Below are 22,827 nucleotides of genomic sequence, written 5' to 3'. Positions count from 1 at the left end.
CTGGGGGATGCAGAGGTGAGAAGAAGCAACTCCCAGAGCTGTCACTGGTGCTCAGAGGTAAGATACGACATCTATGAAGCAAAAACAGGATGCTCCTTAAAGAGAAGAGACCCAGAAACTGAGTCTGAAAGCAAAGACACACAATATGGGGATATGGCAGAGATTAAAATCCAGTCTCAGAGTTGTCAGAGAACATGGAGACAGCACCACAGAGAAAGAGCAAAAAATGAGAAAATGGATGACGAGAGGGCAAAGGTAAGAAAATGAAAGGATCCGGGTACGGAGCCCAGAGAGCAGGAGGACAAATGGGTGAGTTGTCACCCAGGGTGGGCAAGAGTGAGGCCAAGTTCAGGAACACAGCCTACTGGGGGGGCGGTGGGGAGGAGGGTGAACCAGGTGCACCACCCCCATAGAGACCCCTGACAGAAACCACACCCACAGTTCCAAGGACAGGGGAGCGTGTCAGGTGCCAGGAGTTGAGTGGCTGCAGCCTTGCCAGCAACCACAGCAAAGGCTCAAGACTGCAAAGCAAGGCCCCCCGAACTCCAAGCTGACTAGGAGACCCAGGACCAGACATCCAGCCCAGAGGACTCAGGTGCGAGGCCAGGAGCAAAACACTGCAGATACATGAGTCTCCAGAAACAGCTGCCTGTGCCTTTCTAGGCTCCACTGAGGAGCAGAGGCTCCAAGAAACAGGGCCTAGATGGCGGCAGGTCCCAGGACAGCAGCACCACCAGTCCAGGGCCTCAGGGAGCTGGAGAGGAGTCCCCTAGAGGACAGGCTGCATGTCCCACCCTGTGCGGAGGGCCATGTGGCTGGGGGCAAGGGTTCGAAGCAGTAATATCAGCGCTGAGAAAACCAGGCAGAAGGGCAACTTTTAGTTCTCAGGAAAAGAAAGAAACGTGAGCAACACCTGGGATGCCTGCAGCATCTCTTACTCCTGAGCACCTCTGAAGGTGAGTGGGATAACACCCCAAACTGCGACTGGGCAGGGGGCAAGGTGGTCACCACCAAAGAGGCCACATGGCTGCCTTTGGATGGGTCATAGCCAGAACGTGGATGCGGGCCTTGGGTCCTGCCTGCCACCAGCCCCTCTCCCGAGTGACTCTGATAATACTGGAGGGACAGGTCCAGCATTCTTGGCAGCCCAGCCTTTTCCTCGGAGAGTTGCTGTGCTAGCCTCATCACCCGTCTGCAAAAGCCATGGAGGGCACCAGGTGGGTGGATGCGGTGCCTGCCCCACCCCACCATAGAATATCCCCACCAGCCTGCATCACCCCACGAGCTCTAGGCTGTTTCAGTCATTGCTCCTGATTTCTGTAGAACTCTGTGTGCAGAGCAGCTCTGACAGTGTGCTTGTCTTGGGAGCTGCTTGCTCCCCTCATGCAGCTCTGTCAATGGGTGCGGGGTGGGGGGCTCCCCACTCCCCAGCTCCGTGGCCACCGGAGGATGGGGGGCTTTCAGCTTCTGTGTCTTTATTCCATCTTACTGAACACTACTCTAGGCCAAGACACGCCAGACTCTGGTCTCCAAATCGGGACCCTGATATGTTAGGGGCGCCTGGAGACCTTGCAGAGAATCAAGGGCTGAAGGCTCTGTTCTCTCCTCCAGCAGGCCCGGCTCAGAGGCCAACCTGCTCACTGGACCTCGTCCCTCCTCCAATGCCTGTGGCCCACTTGCCGCTCCCTAGGCTTGGGCTTTGGTTAGCGGCTCCAGATCCGCCCTATGGAGGCCAGGGTGGCGGCCTGTAGGCTGGGCGGGAGCCCTGGTGCTGGGGCGGGGGCTGAGCCTTCCCTGCCAAGCGCCACATAGGCCCCTGGACTGTGCGAGTCCCCTCAGCCCGGAAGTGGGGAGTGCTTTGGGGAATGCTATGGAGTTGCTGTCTCCAGGGGTCCAAGAGCCAGGTCGGGCCATGGGGGAGGGGGACTTCCCAGAAAGAGCCTGGTTTCTGTTTAAAAGGAGAAACAGACTCAGAAGAGTCCTCCTCTTCCTCACATCCAAGCCCTGTGGGTGCAGGATCCCCACCAAGAGGACCTGGGGGTCCTGCTGCAGACCCCGGCCACCCCCGCTTGTGGCCAGATGGCTGTGGGAACTCTGGCCGCAGACACCGCCCCCCTTCTAGGCGCTATTCTTGGTGTGTGTCTCCCTTTGGGGGGAGGATGAGGGTGGAAATGATCAGAAGCTAAAATTAGCAAATGGCAAACAATTGAGGCCAGGGAACTGAGGTCGGCTGAGGATAACAGTTTGTTTTCTGTGGCCCTGAGGTGGTTTGAGCAATAAAGGGAATTGAAAATGAAAATAAATCTGGACGCCACCCAAGCCCTGCTGGGACCAGCCAGACAGGGGGCACCCGGGGGTGGGCGGCCAGATGGCAGGGACCAGCCTGGCCCCTCCTGGGGCTCCCCTCCTCCCGCCCACGGGGACTTCCTGCTGCTGCCGCCCTGCGAGCTGGCCTTCTCTCCCATGGCTGCAGGGACGGCCTCCCTGGCACTAGCCTCGCTGACTTCTGCTCCAGCGAGGGCTGGTATAAACCCCCGTGACTGTGCCCTGAAGCCAGGCCTACGAGCCCCTGCCCTGGTTCCATGGGGAGTGGCGGTGACACACCAGGAAACCAGGCCCAAGGGTCTGTGACATGCTGGGTCACACGGTTGGGCGGGCAGAGGCCCTGAGCACACAGGCATGGCTGGGAGGTGGGCGCTGTGACTCCTGACTGCCCTGAGAGGGGCTGGCTGCACAGTGGCTGCAGACAGAGAAGGGAGGGGGCCAGGTCTTGTTGCTGCTTGGCGGTCAGGGAGCTCTGCTCCCCTAGAGGTCACACTCAGTGCTCCTGGGAAGGGGGAAACAAAGCCCCCGTTTGCTCCTAAGGGTGCTCGGCTTGGCCTGGAACACAGAGGCCATGGGGGTGGCTGTGGCCCCAAGGATGGGGCGCCCATTCCCAAGTCAGAGCAGCTGCTGGAGGCCCTTCCCCGGGGCCAGCCCAGGGCCATGAGCTTGAGGCACCGCAAGTGACTCCACCACCACACGTGTGCACATTTCAGTCCTCGAAGCCGCCACAGGGCGAGCGCTGGCCCACACCTAGCCAGGCTGGCCTAGACCCACAGTCGCCCAGCACTGACCTCAGTGCCATTTACATCTCCAGAAACTCTGACCAGGGCTTGGCTGGCCACCACCCGGGCCACCAGGTCCATGTGTACAGAGCAGGGAGCCCGGGTAATTTGAGGAGTGGAACTGGAGTCCAGGTGGAGGGTCTCCTGTGGAGACCAATGTTGAGAAGAGATGGAGAGCTGTGGGTGTGGCCTGAGCCAATGATGAACACAGCTTCCGTGGCCGCTTCCCAGAGCCAGGAGATCTCGGCATCCGAGGCCTCACGCCCTCTAGCCCTGAGGGCCCAGAGGTACAGCAGAGCAGTCTGAGGGGCCTGGGGTAAAGAGCAAGTCTGGGGCCTTCCCTACCAGCCAGCTCAGCTCACTGTGAAGACCTTGGACATTTAAGAGCACCCTTCTTCCTGCCAGGGTGCTGGGCTGGTACTCCCATGCATCACCGGTAGTGTCACTCATTCTTCCTTTCTAGAAGGCAATCTGGCCCTAAGTGAGCATTCCTGTGCTTGCTCCCAGGATGATAACCAGGACAAGCCCACCATGGGTGACAGTCAGTCACAGGCTTTCCAGGAAAGCAAGTCACTGGAGGTATCACAGCCCCCAACCCAGAGCCTAGTAAGGACACCAGGGACGAACAGACGAGGATGCACAGGGCAACCATGAGAAGCCAGGTCCAGGGACCTGCTGGCACTTTGGAGATGTGACCACCACAGAATGTCACAGTGGGAAAGGGCCAAACGTAAAATGACTGTGTGGGATGATCCCACATTTCATGTTAAAATAGATACAGGCAGACGTGTTAACACAGTGTCTCGTGGGAGGTGGGATTAAAGTTACTGCTTTTCCTCTTTTTCTTTTAATGCTTTTCCATTTCCTAAATCCTCTTTCATGAACACACTTGGCTTTTATAATCAGAAATAAAAACAAGTGCAATGCGCTAAAATCACAGTTTCCAGTAAACCTACTTCTTACAAGAAACAGGAACACATCTGACCCGGTCCCAGAGCACTACCAGCAAGTCATAAATGGGTGGAGCACACATTCTCCAACTGTCGATGGGACCCGACTCAGAAACTGCCCTCAGGTCCACGGATGGTGGATCTGGGTCATCTGAAAAGACACGTCTTTCCGGGAGATGCTGTGGAGTTCTCCACTTGGCTGTCCAGCATCCCCAGTTTTGGAGAAGAGACCTAAAGGTGAGGACAGAGCCAGACAACTGCTCTGAAGAGGTAAAACTGGGTGTCACATAATCTCTTTTTTGAGTTTTTCTAAATTTTCCAAAATTGTTTGCAGTTAATATCATTTTCAATAAAAACGTGTGTCTGCACATGCATGTGCGCATGCCACACATGGCCCTCCTCTTCTCAGAGAGCACCAGGCTGGGCTGACACAGCCAGACCTTGGGCTCTGCTGTCACTTGAGCACAAAGCCAAGTCAGAAGTGACAGAAGGGGCTGCCGGCTGCTCCCGTATATGTTCCTCGTGTCCTTGTCTCTTCTCTAGACTGGACTCTTCCGTGGGTAGCCTGACATCCCGCCACGTCCTGTGCATTTTCCACTTTCCTCCATCAGCAGGAAACCTAGGGTTCGGGTCCTGTGTTCAGAAATAGATGAGGGGCACCCAGAAAGAGCAGGAAGAAGCTGCCAGAGCCTTCCCTCCTCCTGTGCATTCTTTCAAAGATACCCTTGGAGGGGAGGGGTATGCATGCAGCCCTGGGGCCCTGCCCTGGGGGACACGAAGGGCATCCGTGACACCCACTTTTCCTTTTTCCTTCCCTGGCCTCCAGAGTCACCCACCCCTTCCCTCAGGGCCCCCATCCACTTTGCTGATGAATACCCCCACAAGACTCCCCCTTCCCACCACCTCTTCTTGGCTCCTGGATGCCCACACCCTGAGCCTGGCTCTCATCACCAAGGTAACAGCCCTCTGGCCCAGACTTGCCTCTGGACTACCCCCCAGAGACGGGGCAGTGCCTCTCTGCTCCCACACCCCCACAGTCCAAACTCTATCCCCCTACCCACGCCTTACTGGAGACTGGTTCACAGCTTTGGAAAGACCTGCCTTTCCCCTCTCTCCACCCACAAGCGCCAGGAAGTGCACTTCCCTAACCTCTGTCAGCCCAGCAAGGTCTAGGCACAGGGGCCAGTGCCCGTGACCTTGGTCTCCCAGGTGGTCCCCAGGGTGGGCCACAGGAGCCTTCTCCTCAGGAGCCTTGGTGCCAATAGTGGAGCCCCAGGGGGGTGCCTGGGATACTGGGGAAGGGGGACACCAAACCCCAGCTCCATGCCTCCCTGGCAGGTTTCTCAGCCTCCAAGTTATCATACCTACTGAGCACGGTGCCTGTCACAGATGCCCCAGGTCAGCGGTGTTCATGACGGGAGGCACCAACCCACCCCCGCCCGGGGTCTCAGTGTGGCCTCGTGGCGGTGACACCCCCAGCCAGGCAGGTGCTGCCCAGCAGGGACATCAGCCCCACTCAGCTTCCCCACTTTCCAGACTCCATCCGCTCCTCTCCCTCCCCAGTGCCTCCTTTTGCTCCCAAGGGTCCCGTCACCACACACCTGCACAGGGCCCCACAGTCCAGGAAAGAGAAAGTTGGGGGGGGGGGGTGCAGGCTTCCCTCACCAGTGAGAGCCGGGGCCTTCGAGGCACTCAGGACAGCAAAGACACCCCTGCCCTGGCACCGTCCTGTGGGGCAACCCCACACATGTGGCTTTACACTCGGGTCCATGTGTGCCACTGGCCAGGCCAGCCCCTAGCTTCAGCCCTGGTGCCTTGATCTTGGCTACTGTGTGGCTAGGAACCCACTGCCCGAGGACGTGGCACCTCACATGACTCCTGGCCAGCCCACCCTGCTCCTCGGTGTGGTTAGGTTCTCAGTGCTACCTCCTCCAGACCCATCACCCTAGCCAAGTCTGTGAAGGCCTGGGAGGACGCAGATCCCCAGCACAGAAGCATCTTCCCAAGACCACAGGCCCCAGTCCCCGGGCTGGCCCCAAGGATCAGTGCACCCCACTCATGGCCTTGGGTGTTGGAGCCTGTCATTTGGTGCCCGCCGCCGTGTGGGGGCAGGAGCCTGCCCAGCCTTGGGGAGGCTGGCACTGTCCTCCAGGGGTGCGGAGCGCTCCTGGCCACAGCGCCCTCACCACCCCAACCCCTGCCCTGCCAGCCGTCCTTCAGGCTCTTTTCTGTCCTGTAACCCACAGAAATATTGTTGACAGAAAGGTTCTACTGCTTTTAAGGAAAAAAAATCCATAAACCTCTGAACCAGAATTCATTCTCCACAGTCTTAGGACAGATCCTGTGATGACCGGGTTTGGCCCCAGGGAGGGTTGGAAGGACATTCCAGGCCTCCCTAAGCTCTCCCTGCCGACCTCTGGAAACAAGTCCCTCAGCCTAGGCCCCCGAGTGCAGGGTGACTCCCCACAAGCTAGGCCCATGTCGGTGGGGCAGGGGTAGGCCACCCCAACAGCCGAGCACCCGGCTGTTGTCAGTTCCCGGCGCCCCGGCACCCCTGGCTGGACTCAGGGACACGTTTTGACCCTGGCCTGATAACAGGGGTGAGGGTGGTGATGAAGATGCTCAGGAGACCATTCTGCTGACCCCCCAGCCCTGCCGCAGGTGTGAGAGTGGGGACCAGAGGTCAGCACAGTCTGGTCCCGTATGCAGAGGAGGGAGGGAGTGAGGCCAGCCTCCGGACAGAAGTGATAGGCTCCAGGCATAGTGGGCTGGGCCCCCCCGCCCCGAGGGATGAATGACTCCAGCCTCCAGTGAGACGGGGAAGCAGACACCTCCCCCGTCCCCAAGTGATTCAGGAACTGGGACCAGGAGACAGCAGGCCCGGCCTGGGAGCCAAGGTGCCCTCTGGCCACCTGACCCAGGGTTTGTAAGACTCCATCCTCCATGGGGTTCACAGGGCCACCATCTGAGCCTGCAAACCAGAGTGTGTCCCAGGACCCAGCTGACCAGCTCCCAGAAGCTCTGGACTGTGTGAGCAGTAAACAGTTCTCAGTCATTTCCTGTGCTGAGAAATTGTACCCTAACACAAGAAACCTGGTTGGCATCACTGTGGCCCAGGGTGCTGCTGACACAAGGAGTGTCCCACTGTGTGCCCCGCAGAAGGCTGGACCCCACTTGGCCTCCTCACCATCTCCAAGCAGGTGAGCATCCCGAGGGCGGAGACAGGGGCGGGGCTGAGCAGGTACAGGGCTGCTGGAGGCATCTGGCTCGGGGACCTCACACACCGACGGCCTGGTCACTCAGCGTCCTCCTCTGTCCAGCGACCCCATGGAACAGCCCCTGCCCCACCTGGATGCCCACAAATGTCCTCTGAAACAACCAGATGCAGGACAGAGGAAGGACGGCCACACAGGTGCCCAGGTGTCACTCAGCACAGAGGTGCTCCTTCCACGTGGCCCCTCAGACTGCACAGGAAGCACCTCGATGCCAAATGCACTGATGCGAGGGTGAGAGCCTCGAGGAGAAGGACAGAACTGTGGTTCCGCAGCTGACGAGCTGGCCTCAACAAGGCTCCCACACTTCCCTCTAGGACACAACTCTCGAATCTGCAAACAGAGAACTGCAGCCCCAAAAGAGAGAGAAGAAAGTGGAGAAAATCCCCAGATGGCCCGGAGTCCATGAGAACAGTCACCCTGGAAAACACCCCGGGTGCTGCACAGACCCAGGGCTCAGGAAGCCCATGGTCCTAAGGATGCTCCCCTGGCCATGGGGACAGAGCCCTTCACCTGAAGGGGCCACAGTCACTGCCAACGAGACCTCTGTCCTTCCGACTGAAGAGGCTGCAGTTTACAAAGGGGCCTCCCCGAGGTGAGCCTCTCTCCCAACATGGCCGGCTTCTGGAAGCCCCACCCAGAGGGCCCATCCATCCAGGTGGAGTGCCCTGGCAGGACTGGCACTGCTGCTCATCACCATGAGATGGTCAAGACCAGTGATACCCAGTGGTGAGGAGGTGGAGGATGCCACCCCTGCTCCTACCCCTGGCCTGGGCATGTTCAGAGCTGCTCTGGGGACAGGGGCCTGGGCTTCTACCTCAAGGCTCCAGTTCGGCGGCTCCTGTCTTACAGTGTGTGGTCAGGGCTGAGTGCCTGGTAACCAGTAACCAGTGAGGCTCACCTCTGAGGGTGCCACTCCCCAGCCTGAGCACAGACTCTGGGCAGCGCATCTCCATAGCAATAGGATCTCTACCGCCTTTCTGCGGCCCAAAATGGATGGAGGGGCCCTTGACAGACCCGAGCTGAGGTTGGGACACAGCTCACCCACACAATGAGCCCCGGGGTGGTTCTGGGAGGCCCTGATGCACGAGCTGGAACCTACTTCAAAAAGTCATTCTAAGTCATCTGTTTCTCCCCAAAAGAGAAGTCAGCAAAAATGTCTGTTAATTCAGGTGCCCAAGAGCAAAGCAACAGTGGGGGGAATCCTGCTCTCATGGGGTAGACACACACACACACACATGTACAGACACATGCACTCGTGGACACAAACGCACTTGTAGACACACACACACTAGTAGACACTCAGACACACACGCACTAGTACACACACTTGTAGACACACACAAACTCACAGACACACACATACTCCCAACACCACATGCCTTGTGCACGCTCTCAGGGCCACTCTCACGGCCCAACCTGCTGCCCAGTTGAGAATGTGGAGCCAGGCTCCATCTGTTCTCCCTCCCAGGCCAACACCATACTGCACTTTGCGTCCGTTAAAATGACAGCACATAATCAGACAAAAAGCCCTTCCTCTGATGAAAACAAAGCATTGAGAGGCTCTTGACCGAGGTTACTAAGACACAGGGCATGTGCAGTCAAGCTTATGTGGGGCTGGGACCAGAGATACAGCAACAACATGGCTCCAAGTCCACAGCCCAGATGGTCAGGACTTACAGATGGCAGGACCCCCAACACACTGTCCCTGCAACCCCAACAGCCGCCTCCTCAGGGAGCTGCTTCTCATTCAGGAAAACCAGGGGTGGGGGGCCCACAAGGCAGCCCTGTCTTGTGCTGAGGGAAGGGAGCCAAGAGGCCTGCATACCCACCACAAAGACTGGCCCTGGACACAGGCCTGGCCCAACTCTGTAGACGGCCATGTTGGTCTGCTCTATGCATGATAAAACCAACAAGGTCAGCTTCCTTGCAGACTCACCTGGCACCTCCTCAGTGGGGGCGGATGGAGCAGGGCAGTGCCAGGTAAAGGGAGAGGCCTGTAGGAGAGCCTGTCACTGGGTGTCACCCAGCGAGGTGCCCCCTCCTGGCTAGACCCTGTGGAATCCAGGGATACCCAGCCCAGCCACCTCTGAGAGCAGCAAGGTTTAAGAGCAAACACCAAAGTACACCTTGTATCAAGGTGTACACAAGCTCCTATCTTGGCCTCCCAGGAGAGTCTGGCATCTGGGGGGTGGGGGGAAAGGCACTGTTTGGGCTTAGACAGACTTCTGGATGCATGTTTTGGGGCTCTGAACACCCTGAGATGAGAGAGGTATCTCCCCAAATCTCTCCAGAGAGCTTCATCAACCTCAAAGTCAACACAGTCCTTGGGCAGTGCTGAAGTAAGCACTCGAGGGCCAGGACCCTGCCATCGCACCCTCTGCCCCTTCCTCAGCCATGCCAGGGCCTCTCCACAGTTTAAAACGAAAAGCCTATGAATCATGGGAAGAAACATGCCTCCTATAAAAGGAATATAAATGTTTATTAAGAAATTCTAGGAACCAGGTCAGGCATCTTGGTATCTTAGTCACTCCAGCTAATTAAAGGAAAAAAAAAAATCAAAATAGAAGCTCATCCCAGAAACTTGAGACAATGAGAGCTTCTCTCACCACAAGCACTCTGAGCCCTGGCTCAGCCGGTTGCCAAGGCAACCCAGTGTTTACCTCTCCCTCCACTGTGTAGGAGGATGCTGACCATTGACTGGGAACAGCTAGGCTGCCACCTCCAACACCTCACAGGAAAGGCCGCCTGGGTGTCCCCAGGGGCCCAGAAGACTGAAGAGGAAGCTACAGCCCCACCCCAGCCCTCTACCACTCTCCCAGGCTGAGCCAGGCCACAGCACAAAGGAAGGGCTTCTCCAGCATCCTGGGCCTGCTCCCCAGTGCACCCACCGCCTCTGCCCAGGACTGGAAACCCTTGAGGACAGCTTGGCAGTATGCGCAGATCCCAGGTTGGGGGAGAGGAAAGGAAGGAGGAGGTGAAGGAAAGGGAGGAGAAAAAGGAGGAAATATGAGGACCAGGCTGGACTTGCTGCTTAGCTTGGGTCAGCCACAACCAGACCCCATACCAGGCTGCCAGCCCAGATCAGGGCAGAACAGCCCAGAACAAGTGACCTACTGGCACCCAGGGAGTCACACCCTCCAGCACGGCTCCAGGATCCCTGCTGCCCCTGCAGCCACTCTGGACACATTGTGCCTTCCCCAGGCTCCTGCAGGGTGATGCTGGGCGTGATGACACACCTGCTGCAGCTGGACCCACCTGGCCAGAGGCCTCCTGACAGGCCTCCTTCCAGAGAAACAACTGCCCTGAGCTTTGGCAGGAGGCTGGCCACATTCACACACATAAGCATGCACAGCACGTGCACACATGCATGTCAGTGTCTATCTCCCAAGGCCCTGTGCAGAGCTGAACACATGATGGGAGGAGCTGAACATGGAAGAAGTTAAAACAACTGGCTCACAAGTTAGGGAGATGATCAGGGGAAGGGAGATCAATACTGATGGTTCTCAAAGGCTCAAGTGAGTGAACTGAAGGCTGATGCCACCTGTCCAAAGCAGGATGAGAGCAGGTAACACCCAGTCCAGTGTTCAGGAAGGAAAGCCTATCAAAGAAATCAACCCTGAATATTCATTGGAAGGACTGATGCTGAAAGCTGAAGCTCCAATACTTCGGCCACCTGATGCGAAGAGTTGACCCTGATGCTGGGAAAGACTGAAGGCACAAGGAGAAGGGGATGAGAGGATGAGATGGCTGGATGGAATCATCAATTCAATGAACATGAGTTTAAGCAAACTCTGGGAGATGGTGTAGGACAGGGAAGCCTGGTGTGCTGCAGTCCATGGGGTCGCAGAGAGTAAAACATGACTTAGCAACTGAACAACAACAAAGAAGACAAGGCTGAATTTCCTGCAAACCCCAGAGGCCTGATGGTAACTCAGGGCAACCACCTCGATCACCAACACAACAGCTATCACCGACACAACAGCTATCACCAACACAACAGCACGACACCTGTGCAGTGAATGCTCAGGCCCCACCCGGAAGAGGGCTCAGAGGAAACACTGAATGACATTTCATGATCATAAAAGATGGCATTCTGCAAAGTCCCTCAGACTATCCCAGGGAATACCCTGGTGCCTTAGGCCACACAACAAGGCAACGTTATTATTTTTTATTTTTTAGCTGCTCCGTGAAGCTTGTAGGATCTTAGTTCCCTGATCTGGGATTGAACCTGCAACCCCTCTAGTGGAAGTGCACAGCCATAACCACTGGGCTGCCAGGGAATCTCAAAGGCCACAGGATTTTCAGGCAAGCGGCCCAAAGGGGTTCTCTAGAAAAGACAAGGAAACCTGAGTAACGGCCCTGAGCACCCAGGGCTGCAGAAGCGGGAGTCTCGAGTGGTCCTCCTGACCATACACTCCCTGTCCTCGGGGACAAAAATGACAACTGATGAACAAACATGGGGAAGTCCTTCCAGAATGGGAACTGGGCGAGACCTCAGTGATGGATGGAGATCTGCCTGAGGCCCACCTGCCTGCCCCACCGTGCTCACCCCCAGTGGGAAAGGATCACCCACGACCAGTGGGCAAACCAGAGTGGTCTGAAGTAGAAAGGAGGACAAACGGCAGAAGTCAGCGAAGCAGGCAGGGCCCCTAAGTGGCCAGACTGCCTGTCACTCACCATACAGCTTAGATTAGTATCAGTGGCAACTGTGTAATGAATCCACACTTACTATCTCTCCCTCTAGTGAAAACCTGTAAGGTTTGTTACTATAAGATGCTAACCCCCCAGCTTCCAGACCCTCCCCCATCTCAGACGAACAGCTCAGCCGGCCAAAGGCCCAGGCAAAACACCACTGTCCGCCAAGGACATGCCTGTGCCTCCCAGGCCCTGGTCGGTCCCTCCTGGCGGCTGAGTGCTGAGGTTTGTGTGTGCCTTTTATGGTTCCTCTCTGTTTCCCAACACTTTCTTGCAAAAACCTCCACTCTTGATCTGTCATTAACTTTAGCTTCTTCCTCTAGCCCCCAAACACTGTATCTTTTTTATTTAATGGAAGTGTGTTAGTTGCTCAGTTGTGTCCGACCCTTCGACCCCATGGACTGTAGCCCACCAGGCTCGTCTGTCCATGATATTTCCCAGGCGAGAATACTACAGTAGGATGCCATTTCCTTCTCCATTTTTTAAAGTGAGTGTTAATATACTAAAAGAGTTAAAAACAAATGAGCTCAGAGAAGGAATATAAGAGAAAGAAGTTCCTGTCCTGCTCCCATCGGAGGAGGATGACATCCAACTTAACCCAAGGGTATAAGGAGCCCTGTCCTGGGCCCTAGACCCCCTGCCAGGCTGCCTAGCTGTCACCCTGCTGGGGCCCCAGGTGGGGGCCAGGAAGCCCCTCCAACTCCTAAGCCCCCTCCCTCTCCCACACCTGTGCTTCCTTCCAGCTGGCCGTGTCTGCAGGACACGGGCCTTGCCAGAAGCTCCTTCTGAGACAGGACCCAGCACAGGCCAAACGTCATACTCCCCGGTGAGTGACCACCAATTTGGGCCCCAAACTATTTCTTGCAAGCTCTTTCTCCGGCTCCAGGAAGCAGGCCTGTGCTCAGGGACCATGGGCCACCCACCTGTGCAGGACAGGCCACGGCACAGGGACGCTTAATCCAAGGCCTCAAGTCTCAGCACTTTTCCAAACAGGTCACCTTGGGACAGACTGGCTGATGGCCATGGAGGGCGGCCAAGTTCCTGGTTAGCAAGTGTTTTTGCATGATGAACTTGAGAAAAGGAGAACAATCAACAGATCACTCCCACCCCCACCCCCTCTGCATACAGTAAAAACCTGGAGTGTGGCTCCCCAATCCATGCTGCAGGTTCAGAATGATGTCATGCAGATGCCACACTGGGCCAGGCTGCCCTCACGGTACACACAAGGCCCATGGTGAACAGGGAAGACACCCACCCCATCTGCCGCACTGGGCCAGGCCTCCCCCACACTGCACACACAAGGCCCATGGTGAATGGGGAGGATGCCCTGCCGCACCTGACTCAGTGGGGACAGGGAGCAGGTGGAGGACACGGGACAGCCAGGCCACTGGAGGACCAAGGAGTGCTGTCTCCCCTCCAGGGCCCACTCGCCCACTGCAGAGCCTCCTTGCTGGAAAAGGGCTGGGGGCGGGTGTGGGCCCCGACGTGTGAAACAGACAACCGGGACCAGAAGTCATGGGTTCCATAGAAACAGGTTCCATGGAAACACACTGCAGGCTGAGATACTCAGGCCAGCTACAAGGGACAGAATACCTTGTAAATGGCAGAACTCGGGGTTGGGTGAGGGGTTCTCCTGTCCTAAACTAAGTACCTCATGTTAGATCACTGCCCTCAGAGTAAAAACTCAGAGGTCCAGCCTCCATTGTCTTGGCCCAGGGCAGGGACACAGGCCTCTGAGCCCAGGGCTTGGCTCCAGGGGACTCTGTCCTCTCCAACCGCTTCCAGTCACACAGGAGCAGGTGCTCCTGACTTAACTAACAAGTTTATTCCCATCTTGACAGGACACTGACTTCTAACTTGGGGCTGTGAAAGGAACAGAAAGCAGGCTCAGGAGTGTGGACTTAGATTCAGATTTGGTTTTTTTCTGGATAGTATGTTGAGATCCACTAGGACATTAAGGGTGCCATGGGCTGCAGGACCTGCCCACCCAGGTCTGGGAGACGGGTCACTTTGGGCACAGAGCCGGGTGTGGGTGCGCTGACTGTGAAGAACACACCCACGGCCACCTCCTAAACCGTGACGAAGACTATCTAGAAACATCTGATTCAACCTAACATTAGGGGACTCCCGAGTTGTCCTCTGACTTTAAAAAAGACTTCCAACAACAAACCTGAAAAACCAGCACTGGTCCAGGCAAGGAGGCTGGGGGATGCACAGAAGCCAGGCAGGTGGACCGGGCAGCAGGGGCTGAGTGCAGGTGAGCAGACGGTGCCCCAGCATGGCACCTGGCTCCACGCAGGACCAGCGGGACCCTCTGGCAAGCCACGGTCTCAGAGTGGTATTTATTGTTGAGAGCAGGACATTCCTGTAGAGTGGGGCAGCCTGGCAAACACCCCTTCATTTGCAATACAGCACCGCATGTCCCCCTCTGGGGCACCAGCACTACCTGCGCTGTAGTTTTGACCAAAGATGGTTTACATGGTATCTGATCATGAGAAAAACGATGAGACAAGTGCAGATGGAGGGATTTTTCTGCAAGGCAACTGGCCTGGGTCCTAAAATGCCAATGACCCAAAGACCCAGTGATGCAGAGAGACGGGGTGCTTTCAGACCCAGGGATGCTAAAGAATGAGGACAACCAAATGCAATGTGTGATTAACCACATCCTGGCTCTTGTGTGGGCCACCTGGGGGTGGGTGATGGTTATCAGGGAAACTGAATATGGACTGTATGTTACATAGTAAATAGTATTTTGAGAGGTAAAGAAGGCAGAAAATATAATATTTAGAGAGAGGAGGCAGGAAGGAGGGAAGAAAGACTTTTTTTAAACCGGGAGAGAATATTAACCTGGGAGAGAATATTAACTACCGACTAGGAGAATATATGCAAGTACACTGTACCATCTCCTAATGTTTCAGAAGTAATAAGGACTTGCGGGGGAAGCAGTGTGCGAGGGGCACATGGGCTTCTGACACCCTGAGGCCCTGCTCACCCGTCATCCCCAGGTTCACATGGGCGCAGCTGTCACACACGCAGACATACTCTGGAGCGGGGCTGCCTGGTATAGGTCCCAGCTCCACCCTCACCTGCTCTGCAACCTCCGGCATATTTCTTAACCAGTCTGAGTCTGGCTGTCCTTTAAAAAGGAGTAGCAATAGCAATGCCTGTTCCATAGGGTCCTATTGCAAATGGAAGCCCTGGCCCCTGGCGAGCAGTGTGGATATGCTGGACACAACCTAAGAGCTGAGTGTGTCATTCTACAGGTTTTTTATTTTTAAAACTCTTTTCACTGCCTTCTTTCAGCCCAAACCAGACACACCTTAACTATGCCCTGAAAGCTCCAGACCTCTGTTGGGAAGATCAGGTGTCACGGGGCACAGGCCCTGGGGATGGTGGGGAGGATGGCATGGCTTCTGCAGACACCCCAGGTCTGTCTGCTCTAGTGCTGTGGGGTTTGTGGGGTTTCTCAAGTTATGCATTTAAACACATTACTACCACATGTGAATAAGCCTTTGGTTTAATTTCTCCCAGACTTTTAGCCACCAGCAGTGCATCTCACCCTTGCCCTTCTGATGCACTACATCCAGGAGTTAGACAACCACCGACATTCAAAGTCATGTTGGGGCAGACAGGCCCTGAGAGCCAGGAGTCCCCACGAGCCCCCTTCAATGAGTGGACTTGGCAGTAGCACCTGCTCTGAAGAGGGGACTCCCCCAACCCTGTTGGTTCCAGAGGCCACACACAGACAGGGCCTCTGATTAAGCGAAACCTGGTCCTACCAGCTGCTCACATGGAAGCAGGTATGTGTGTATGTGTGTGTGTGGGGGGGGGGGGTTCCAGTCTGCTTTCAGGCAGGGGAGTGGGGAGCAAATAGCTCACATGACACTCCTCCACTAGTGCAGGCTGTGCCGGGTGGCCCACGGGGCATACCTCACTGCAGCGGTGGCTGAGCACCAGCGGGTAAGCCATGTCAGGATAGCAGGATGGCTGGTCGTGAGGCATGGCTAACACGGCTTTGTTGAGGTTGCTTCAAAAAATGTTCTCGGTGTGGTGCTTTCACATGTACAAAAGGAGAAATGGAAGATTTTTTTTTTTTTTTTAGAAAAAAAGAAAGGACAGCCAGCAATATAGCAGGACCCTTAGCCCTGGGGAGACCAATATCTTTTGGTCTGTTTCCTTTCAAAACATAACCTGTCCTTTAAGTCAACAGACTAGCTGCACCACGCACGCGCCACCTATGCTGTCACTAATACCGCTAGGTCTCGATCCCCCACAAATGCCAGGTGGACACCAAGACACACACAGGAGTGCCCTGCTAAATCGTTTCCAACAGCAAACAAATGAGAAAAGCAGCACAGCTGTGCCTGCAGCAGGTAAGAGGCTGGGTGACTGACAGTACCGCCACAGAGCTGCACGCTGGAGTATGAGGCAGCCAGGAAAAAGAATGAAGCTGCCTCCCTAAGCAAACACACAGGACAAAAGCCTTGACTGGATGTGTTCTGTGGATCCTACATGTGTGTTTTTAAATCACCTACTCCGTGGATAAACATGCATGTGTATATACACAAAAATGCATTAAAAGAATCTGGAAAGAGATGTATCTATAACATAGAGAAACAGTGGCTAGCTGGGGGAGGGGAGAGCTCGTGAATTCTGCCTGCACACTTCTGCATTGTTTGAAGAGTTTCACAACCAGGCCGACTGGCTGGCTAGGACTGTGGGGGAGCAGGGGCGGGAGATACTGGCCTGGCTGTGGCCCAGACAAAGTGCTGGCCCTCTGCCAGCGTGGCTTGCTCTGGGTGAAGGAGATCCTGGCAGCCACCCTCCACGCTGATGGGCTGCCTTCCCAACACAGCTGCCTGGGGAGCACCTGCCAGGGGTCTAGGCTGGCAGTGTGCTTGGAATACCACGTTCTAACGCCAGAGCTCAAGTCAGGGGAGAGTTAGGAATAAATCCTGGCCCCCGTAATGGCCCTGGGAATCAAATGCCCTGTTCAGGGGGTCAAGATAAATTTTAAACAAACCCTGCCCCAAGTGATCACAGGAAATGGCTGAGACAATGCAACCTTCTCTACTTTCCATCCCACACAGGCCAGGTGAGCAGGAGCAACTAACTCTGGGACCACAGGAGGTGGGGCTAGATCCACCTTTCTAGCTAGGCCCCCAGACCTGCTGAGATGGCCCAGTCCAGGGTGCAAGGAGAGGTTCTGGCTGCTGGAGCTGGAGGGCGAATAGGGTACAAAGGTTATCTGAAAACAATTGTTTGTGAGAACCCACAGGGAAGAATGGATCCAGGATGTGTCTGGCAAGAAAGTCCGGGCCCACTCTGCCTGAGCTCCACTAAGCCCAGCAGGCAGGAACCCTCACATGTGTGACATTGCCAGGTAGGAGGGCTTGGGGGTGTCCTCAGAGGGATCCAGTGCTTCCCTTCTCCAAGTCCTTGAATTTTCAAATCAAAGCCCTTCAGACTCCAAGAAAATCTGCTCCTGGTTTAGGGAGTCCCCAGAGTGAGGTTAAGCAAACTTCCCAGGTCTGAGCTGGGAAGTTATGATCAACCAAACAGTAAGGGGATTCAGTTGCAAAGATGATCGTGTGTTTTGTTCTAGCATGTGCATGCTCTAACACCAGTTACCTAAAAGTGACAGAGGGTCATCAGTCCTGAGGATGACCAGTGGGGGATGTAACAGGGGACCACACTGCCACACAGCTAACCAGGACAGGTGGCTCTTTGCATGTAGTTGGTCTGGGTGGTGGTGGGAGATCGAAGTCAAAGCTGACCTTAGGACCTCCCAGAGGATTTTCACATATGCACACCCGTTTCCTGCAGACCTTCCAGGTGGTCAAGGGAGTAATGGGAATCAGTCCCTGGTCACAGAGCTAAGCAAAGCAAGCTTCCAACTGCCTCCTTTGCTAAAGTCATATTGGTATTCATGCCCCCCCATCATACAATCACTATTGTTAGGGGGTCCCTAACAGTTTGAAAGGCCTAGCGTGACCTGAGTCACTGCCTGCAGAGACACTCCCCACCAGAACACTCTGGGAGCCCACAAACCAGGGTCTGCCTCCTGAGTCTTCCCAAATCGCCTCTGGGTCAGCCCCTGCAGCTAGCTTGCCTAGCCTCTCCCTTCTGTGGGCTGCCCCTATGCCCTCTATGATCACCAGTTACTTATGCTCTGCACACCTGGGCTCAGGCTTCCTGAAGGTGCCCTGAGCCATAGGTAGGTCCTTAGTTCATAAGCAGATGCACCTGGAGGGACCCCTTAAACTTCAGTCAGCATCTGGGACCTAGGAACTTACATTTCCAAAGGCCCCAAGGGACCCTGTGCACTCCTGACTTGGAGATCTGCTCTGGAGGCAGAGATTCGAGTTTCTGCACACCTGGAAGGCGGAGCCGGCTCCCTGCTCTAAGAATGAACAGACTAGCACACTGCAGGCCAAAGAACGGATTCATCCTGTTCTGGCTTCCAGGCACCCCGGAGAGGCTGGCTTCCGCCCCTAGCGCCCCTGCCCTAAACATCTAGCCATCTTGCCCCGTGCCGCGCAGGGCACAGGCAGCCTGGACCAGGGGGCTGAGGCAATCCGGAAGGCAGCCCCAGCCGGAGGCCCGGGCGAGCCCCGCCCCGGGGCCGATCCCTCCGCAATTCGCGAATCTGGCTACCGGGTGCTGCCGGGTTGGGAAAGAAAGAGAAGTCGCTCAGTCGTATCCGACTGTTTGCGAACCCATGGACTGTAACTGACCAGGCTCCTCTGTCCATGGGATTTTCCAGACAAGAATACTGGAGTGGGTTGCCATTTTCTTCTCCAGGGGATCTTCCCGATCCGGGGATCGAACCCGGGTCTCCCGCACTGCAGGCAGACTCTTTACCGGGTTGGGAAGCCACAGTAACACAGGATTCAGAAAGCTTTTCCAATACACTCCTGTTCGGTACTGGCCTGGCTCTCAACCGAGTGCTCAACTCCAGCCACAAACCAAACGCGGCCCGGCTACCAGGTGATCGGGTCCACCTCGCTCAGAATCCAGAGTGGCCCCTCCCCCACGACCACACCCACTCTTGCAACAACGTCCCCACCTCCGAGTCCACACAGCCCGAATTCTGACTCAGCCTAGAAATGGCCCCGCCTTCACCCGAGACCCCACCAAGCTGTTTGAGCGGTCATAGCGCGGGACCAGAAATGCGGGGCCGGCGTGGGAGGTGCAGTTCGTGAGATACGCGGTTCCTGACACCTGCAGCCCGTGGGGCGGTTCATTTGCAAATTTATCGGGAGAAAAAGCTTTTCAGCTCTAGATTCTTGAAAACTGCGGCTTTTAAATCAGTCATTTAATCAGCTTATTAACTGTTTGACAAATGAGACGCCTCAACTTTTGAAACAAGGTTAACGGTATGAGAGTTTTGAACCGGTCCCCAAAGTGGAAGACTTGTGTCCAGAAGAGTTCGCGTGGGCTCAGAGGAAATACACAATTCTTTAAACCAAACTGGGAGAGAAAGCATGCCATCCATTGAAAGGTTGTTTCCACTTTTGTGTTAAAAGACAAAAAACCACAGAGCAATCTACGACAAAGTCCTGGGCCCGCGAGAGGAAAATGTTGCCCTGGGGTGGGGGGCGGGCGGCGGTCTGGGGCTCCTAGAATGTCAGCTCCCGCCACCCGCCCCCGTGCAGGTGCTGCCCGCCCGCATCCGGCCCCGGCAGGTGAGAGCGAGGCCGGGAGGAAGGCGGCGCAGATCCGCGGCCAGAAGGCAGTGCGCTCCTTTCGGGAGACAGCGCCCCGGCCCCAAGGAGCCCCTCGGGTTTGGCGCGCCCCCGCCGGCCGGATGGGCGGGGCTCCCACAAAGAGCCCCGGACGAGGACCCAGGACCGCCCCCCGCGTCGGCAGCCTCTGGCTCCGGTTTCGACAAATTAAACCTTAGAGCGCTGGAAAAATTACAGGAAGAGGAGAGCGAAGAATGTGCCGAGTGGCTGGAGAAAGCCCTGTCCCCGCGTGAACTTCGCCCGCCGCGCGCCCGGGCCGGGCCCGCCCCTGCTGAGCGCGCGCCCGACCGACGGGGGAGGGGCCAGGAGAGGACACCCGCTCCCCGCGGCTCCCGGGCGTCCGGGCGGCCAATCTCCCCGGGTGCCACTTGCGACCCCCATCCAGCTCGCCCGCACCTGCCCGCGCGCCCCCGGGCCTGGGCGGGGTCCCCGCCCCCGGGCCCGATGACGACACTCGCCCCCGCGGCCCCGCCCGAGCGCGCCGGAGGAGGGGGCGTGCCCGGCGGGGGCGCGGTCGCCGGGCGGGTGCCGGCTCCCAGCGCACCGACCCGCTTCGCGCGGCGCGCAGGGTCGCCCGCAGCCCAGAGCCACGGGGAAAGGGGCGAGGCCCCGACCGTTCCCGGCCCGATCGCCCTCGCACCCAGCTGGTGGCTCCGAGGGCGTGGCTGGGCGACTAGCACTGGCCCCGGATCGCTTGCTCGGGGCTCCCGGCCGCCCCACTGACCTGTGTGAGTTCTCAGGTGCGCCTTGAGGTGCGAGGATTTCCCGTAAACTTTCTCGCAGCCCGCGTAGTGGCACTTGTGCTTTCTCTGCGGGGACTCGAGGTCGGTGCGACTTCGGCCCCGCCGGCCCCTTTGTCTGAGGCCGGGCTCGCCGCTCCCCGCGGGCCCCGGCTCTCGCTCGGGCTCCAGCCCCGCCTCGGGTTCGGGCTCGGGCTCGCTCCACGCCGGGCTGAGGGGCGCGGCCGCCGCGCCACTGGCGCCGGGGAAGGCGGGCTCGGGGGCGGGTGGCGGCGCCGGTGGTAGGCGGCAGGGGGTCCTCGCCTTCCGGGCCGCGGCGCCTTCTCTGCGCTCCGCCGGGGCGGGCGCCGGCGCTTGCTGGTTAAGGTCCGCTAGGATCCGCGCCACTACGAAGAGCGAGGCACTGTCCTTGCCGTCGCGGCGTTCTTCGACGCGGGGCAGCGTGGCGGCGACAGTGGCCGCGCCCTCGGGTCCGGGCTCCGGCCCCTCCCGCGGCCCGTGCACGACCGCGCGGTTCGACATGGACACGAGGCACTCGGCGGCGAAGTGGTCCACATAGGCGGCGGCTGCCATGCTGCGGGATCCAGCCGGCGGACGGGCGGCACTGCTGGTTGCTGCGAGTCGTCAGCGGCGCATCCGCACCCACGGCCTCCGGAGAGCGGGCGGGGGGCGGGGGCGAGGCGCGCCCTCTCCGCGGGCTGGGCTGGGCGCGCAGCCGCCTCTGCCGTCACCCGCGCGGCTCCGCGTCTACTAGGCGCCCGCCCGGCTGGGCTCCGAAGAGTGAACGCATGGGGGGCGCGGGCGAGTGGGATCCCCACGCGACGTCAGGGGCGGCCTGTCCTAAGGATGCCGAGCGGCGACGTTAGGGACGACCGCGCCAAGTCGCGGCCGCAGCCTCGCCGCGCATTGTGGCAGGCGGGACAGCAGCCGTGCGCGCCGCGGCTCGGTGTGGGCGGCCCGGCTCCGGGGGTGGGCGGGGCCGGGGCCACATCTGGACCCGACGTCAGCCCCCAGCCACATCCTGGCGGCGCAGGTTACAGGCGGCGGCGGCGGCCGCGGGGAGCCGCGCACGCGGAGGGGGCGGGGATCCTGGAGCGCGCACCGGCGGGATGGAGCGGTCGCGCGCCCGCCTCTGGGGAAGGGGCGTGGTCGAGGACAAGGACTGGCGCCATTGGCTCGCGGGTATGCGGCCCGGCCAATCCTCACAGTGAGAGACTCCCACTCGGCCTAGGGGCCTGCGCGTGCCAATGGGCGTGCCCCCTTGGCGGCGGGAGGAGGGGCGGAAATTAGAGCCGTGAGCCGGGCACGCTGACGCACCACGTCCGAGGGCGGCAGGCTGGGGCGTGGCCGCGCGGGTCGCTCCCCCACCCCTCAGCGGCTGGGACCCTGCGGGGTATTTTCCTGCTGGAGCTTTTGTACGGTGACAGCCTTGAACCCCGGCGCGGAGGTGAGCGCTCAGGAGGGCGCCCCTTTGTCCCTCCCGCCCCGCCTCTGCCGTGCGCCGGGTGGGCGCGCCCTGCGGGGCTCGCCTCCGCTTCTCCCTTTCCCCTCCCGAGCGAGGTGCCCAGCGAGGAGGCGTGTCCGCTCTGGCCAGCTCGGAACAACCCCGCCGCACCCGGCCGAAGCTGGGTTCCTGGGCGGCCGCGCCCCGAGATTCGGGCCGCTCGCCCGCTGCAAGCTCCTCCCCTGCGGAGCCCGGTGTTCGGCGCGGCCCAGCAGGGAGCGGGGTCTCGGGTGGGGCAGTGGATGCACTGACGGGAGGGACCTGGAGCTCCCGATCGTCCCGGGCAGCCTGGAACTGGGACCGGCCGCACCGCCCTTGAGCCTGGGTCAACCGGAGGCGGACTGGCACCAGGCTGGTGGTTAGCCTGGCAGCGTGGGTGAAGTGCCCACCGCGTCCCATGGTCGCAGGAGTGAACTACGTGCCGGGGCGCTGGCGCCGCTGCTCATGGAACGCGGGGCCCCTTCCTCTGCCTCCCCTCCCCAGGCCCGCTGCCAACTTCTCCCGGCTGCCCCTCTCCCTCGCCGCCGGGGAGGCTTCCGACGCCACCGACTGCGCGGGCCCCGCCCACAGCGCCCCGCCCACCCGCTGCCTGGCCCCGCAGAGGAAATGCTCCCTGCCCTGCCCCGCCCACTTGCCCTTGGCTCTCGCCCGCGCCCTCACCCTCGCTGTCTCCGAGACCACCCCACCGCCCTTCTCCAGGCCTAGGCCATCAGCCTAGAGGTTAGAGGCTGAAGCCGAGGGCAGCAAGCCCCTGGCCGGAGAGACCGGCCGGGGTCTGCAGCCCTTAATGGACATTCAAACGTGTTAG

The 22,827-nt window shown here is 58.4% G+C and overlaps 1 protein-coding gene across 2 annotated transcripts in view; it reads right to left on the bottom strand.

Moving 5' to 3' along the window:
• The window catches only part of LOC128066548 (Krueppel-like factor 13), a 39,991-nt gene extending 18,561 nt beyond the window's left edge, over positions 1–21,430 (bottom strand). For both annotated transcript variants that reach the window (XR_008201225.1, XM_052659580.1), the window contains exon 1: positions 20,500–21,430. Coding sequence is in view for 1 of the 2 variants with exons in the window: in XM_052659580.1 (XP_052515540.1) it covers positions 20,500–21,088 (589 nt within the window). In the remaining variant the exon portion in view is untranslated. The remainder of the gene's footprint in view (positions 1–20,499) is intronic.
• Between the last annotated feature and the right edge of the window lie 1,397 nt (positions 21,431–22,827).

This window comes from Budorcas taxicolor, chromosome 21 (assembly GCF_023091745.1).
Source record: "Budorcas taxicolor isolate Tak-1 chromosome 21, Takin1.1, whole genome shotgun sequence".
Lineage (NCBI taxonomy): Eukaryota > Metazoa > Chordata > Mammalia > Artiodactyla > Bovidae > Budorcas > Budorcas taxicolor.
Note: the sequence above shows the minus strand (reverse complement) of the source record. Positions and strands in the feature narration are given on the sequence as shown.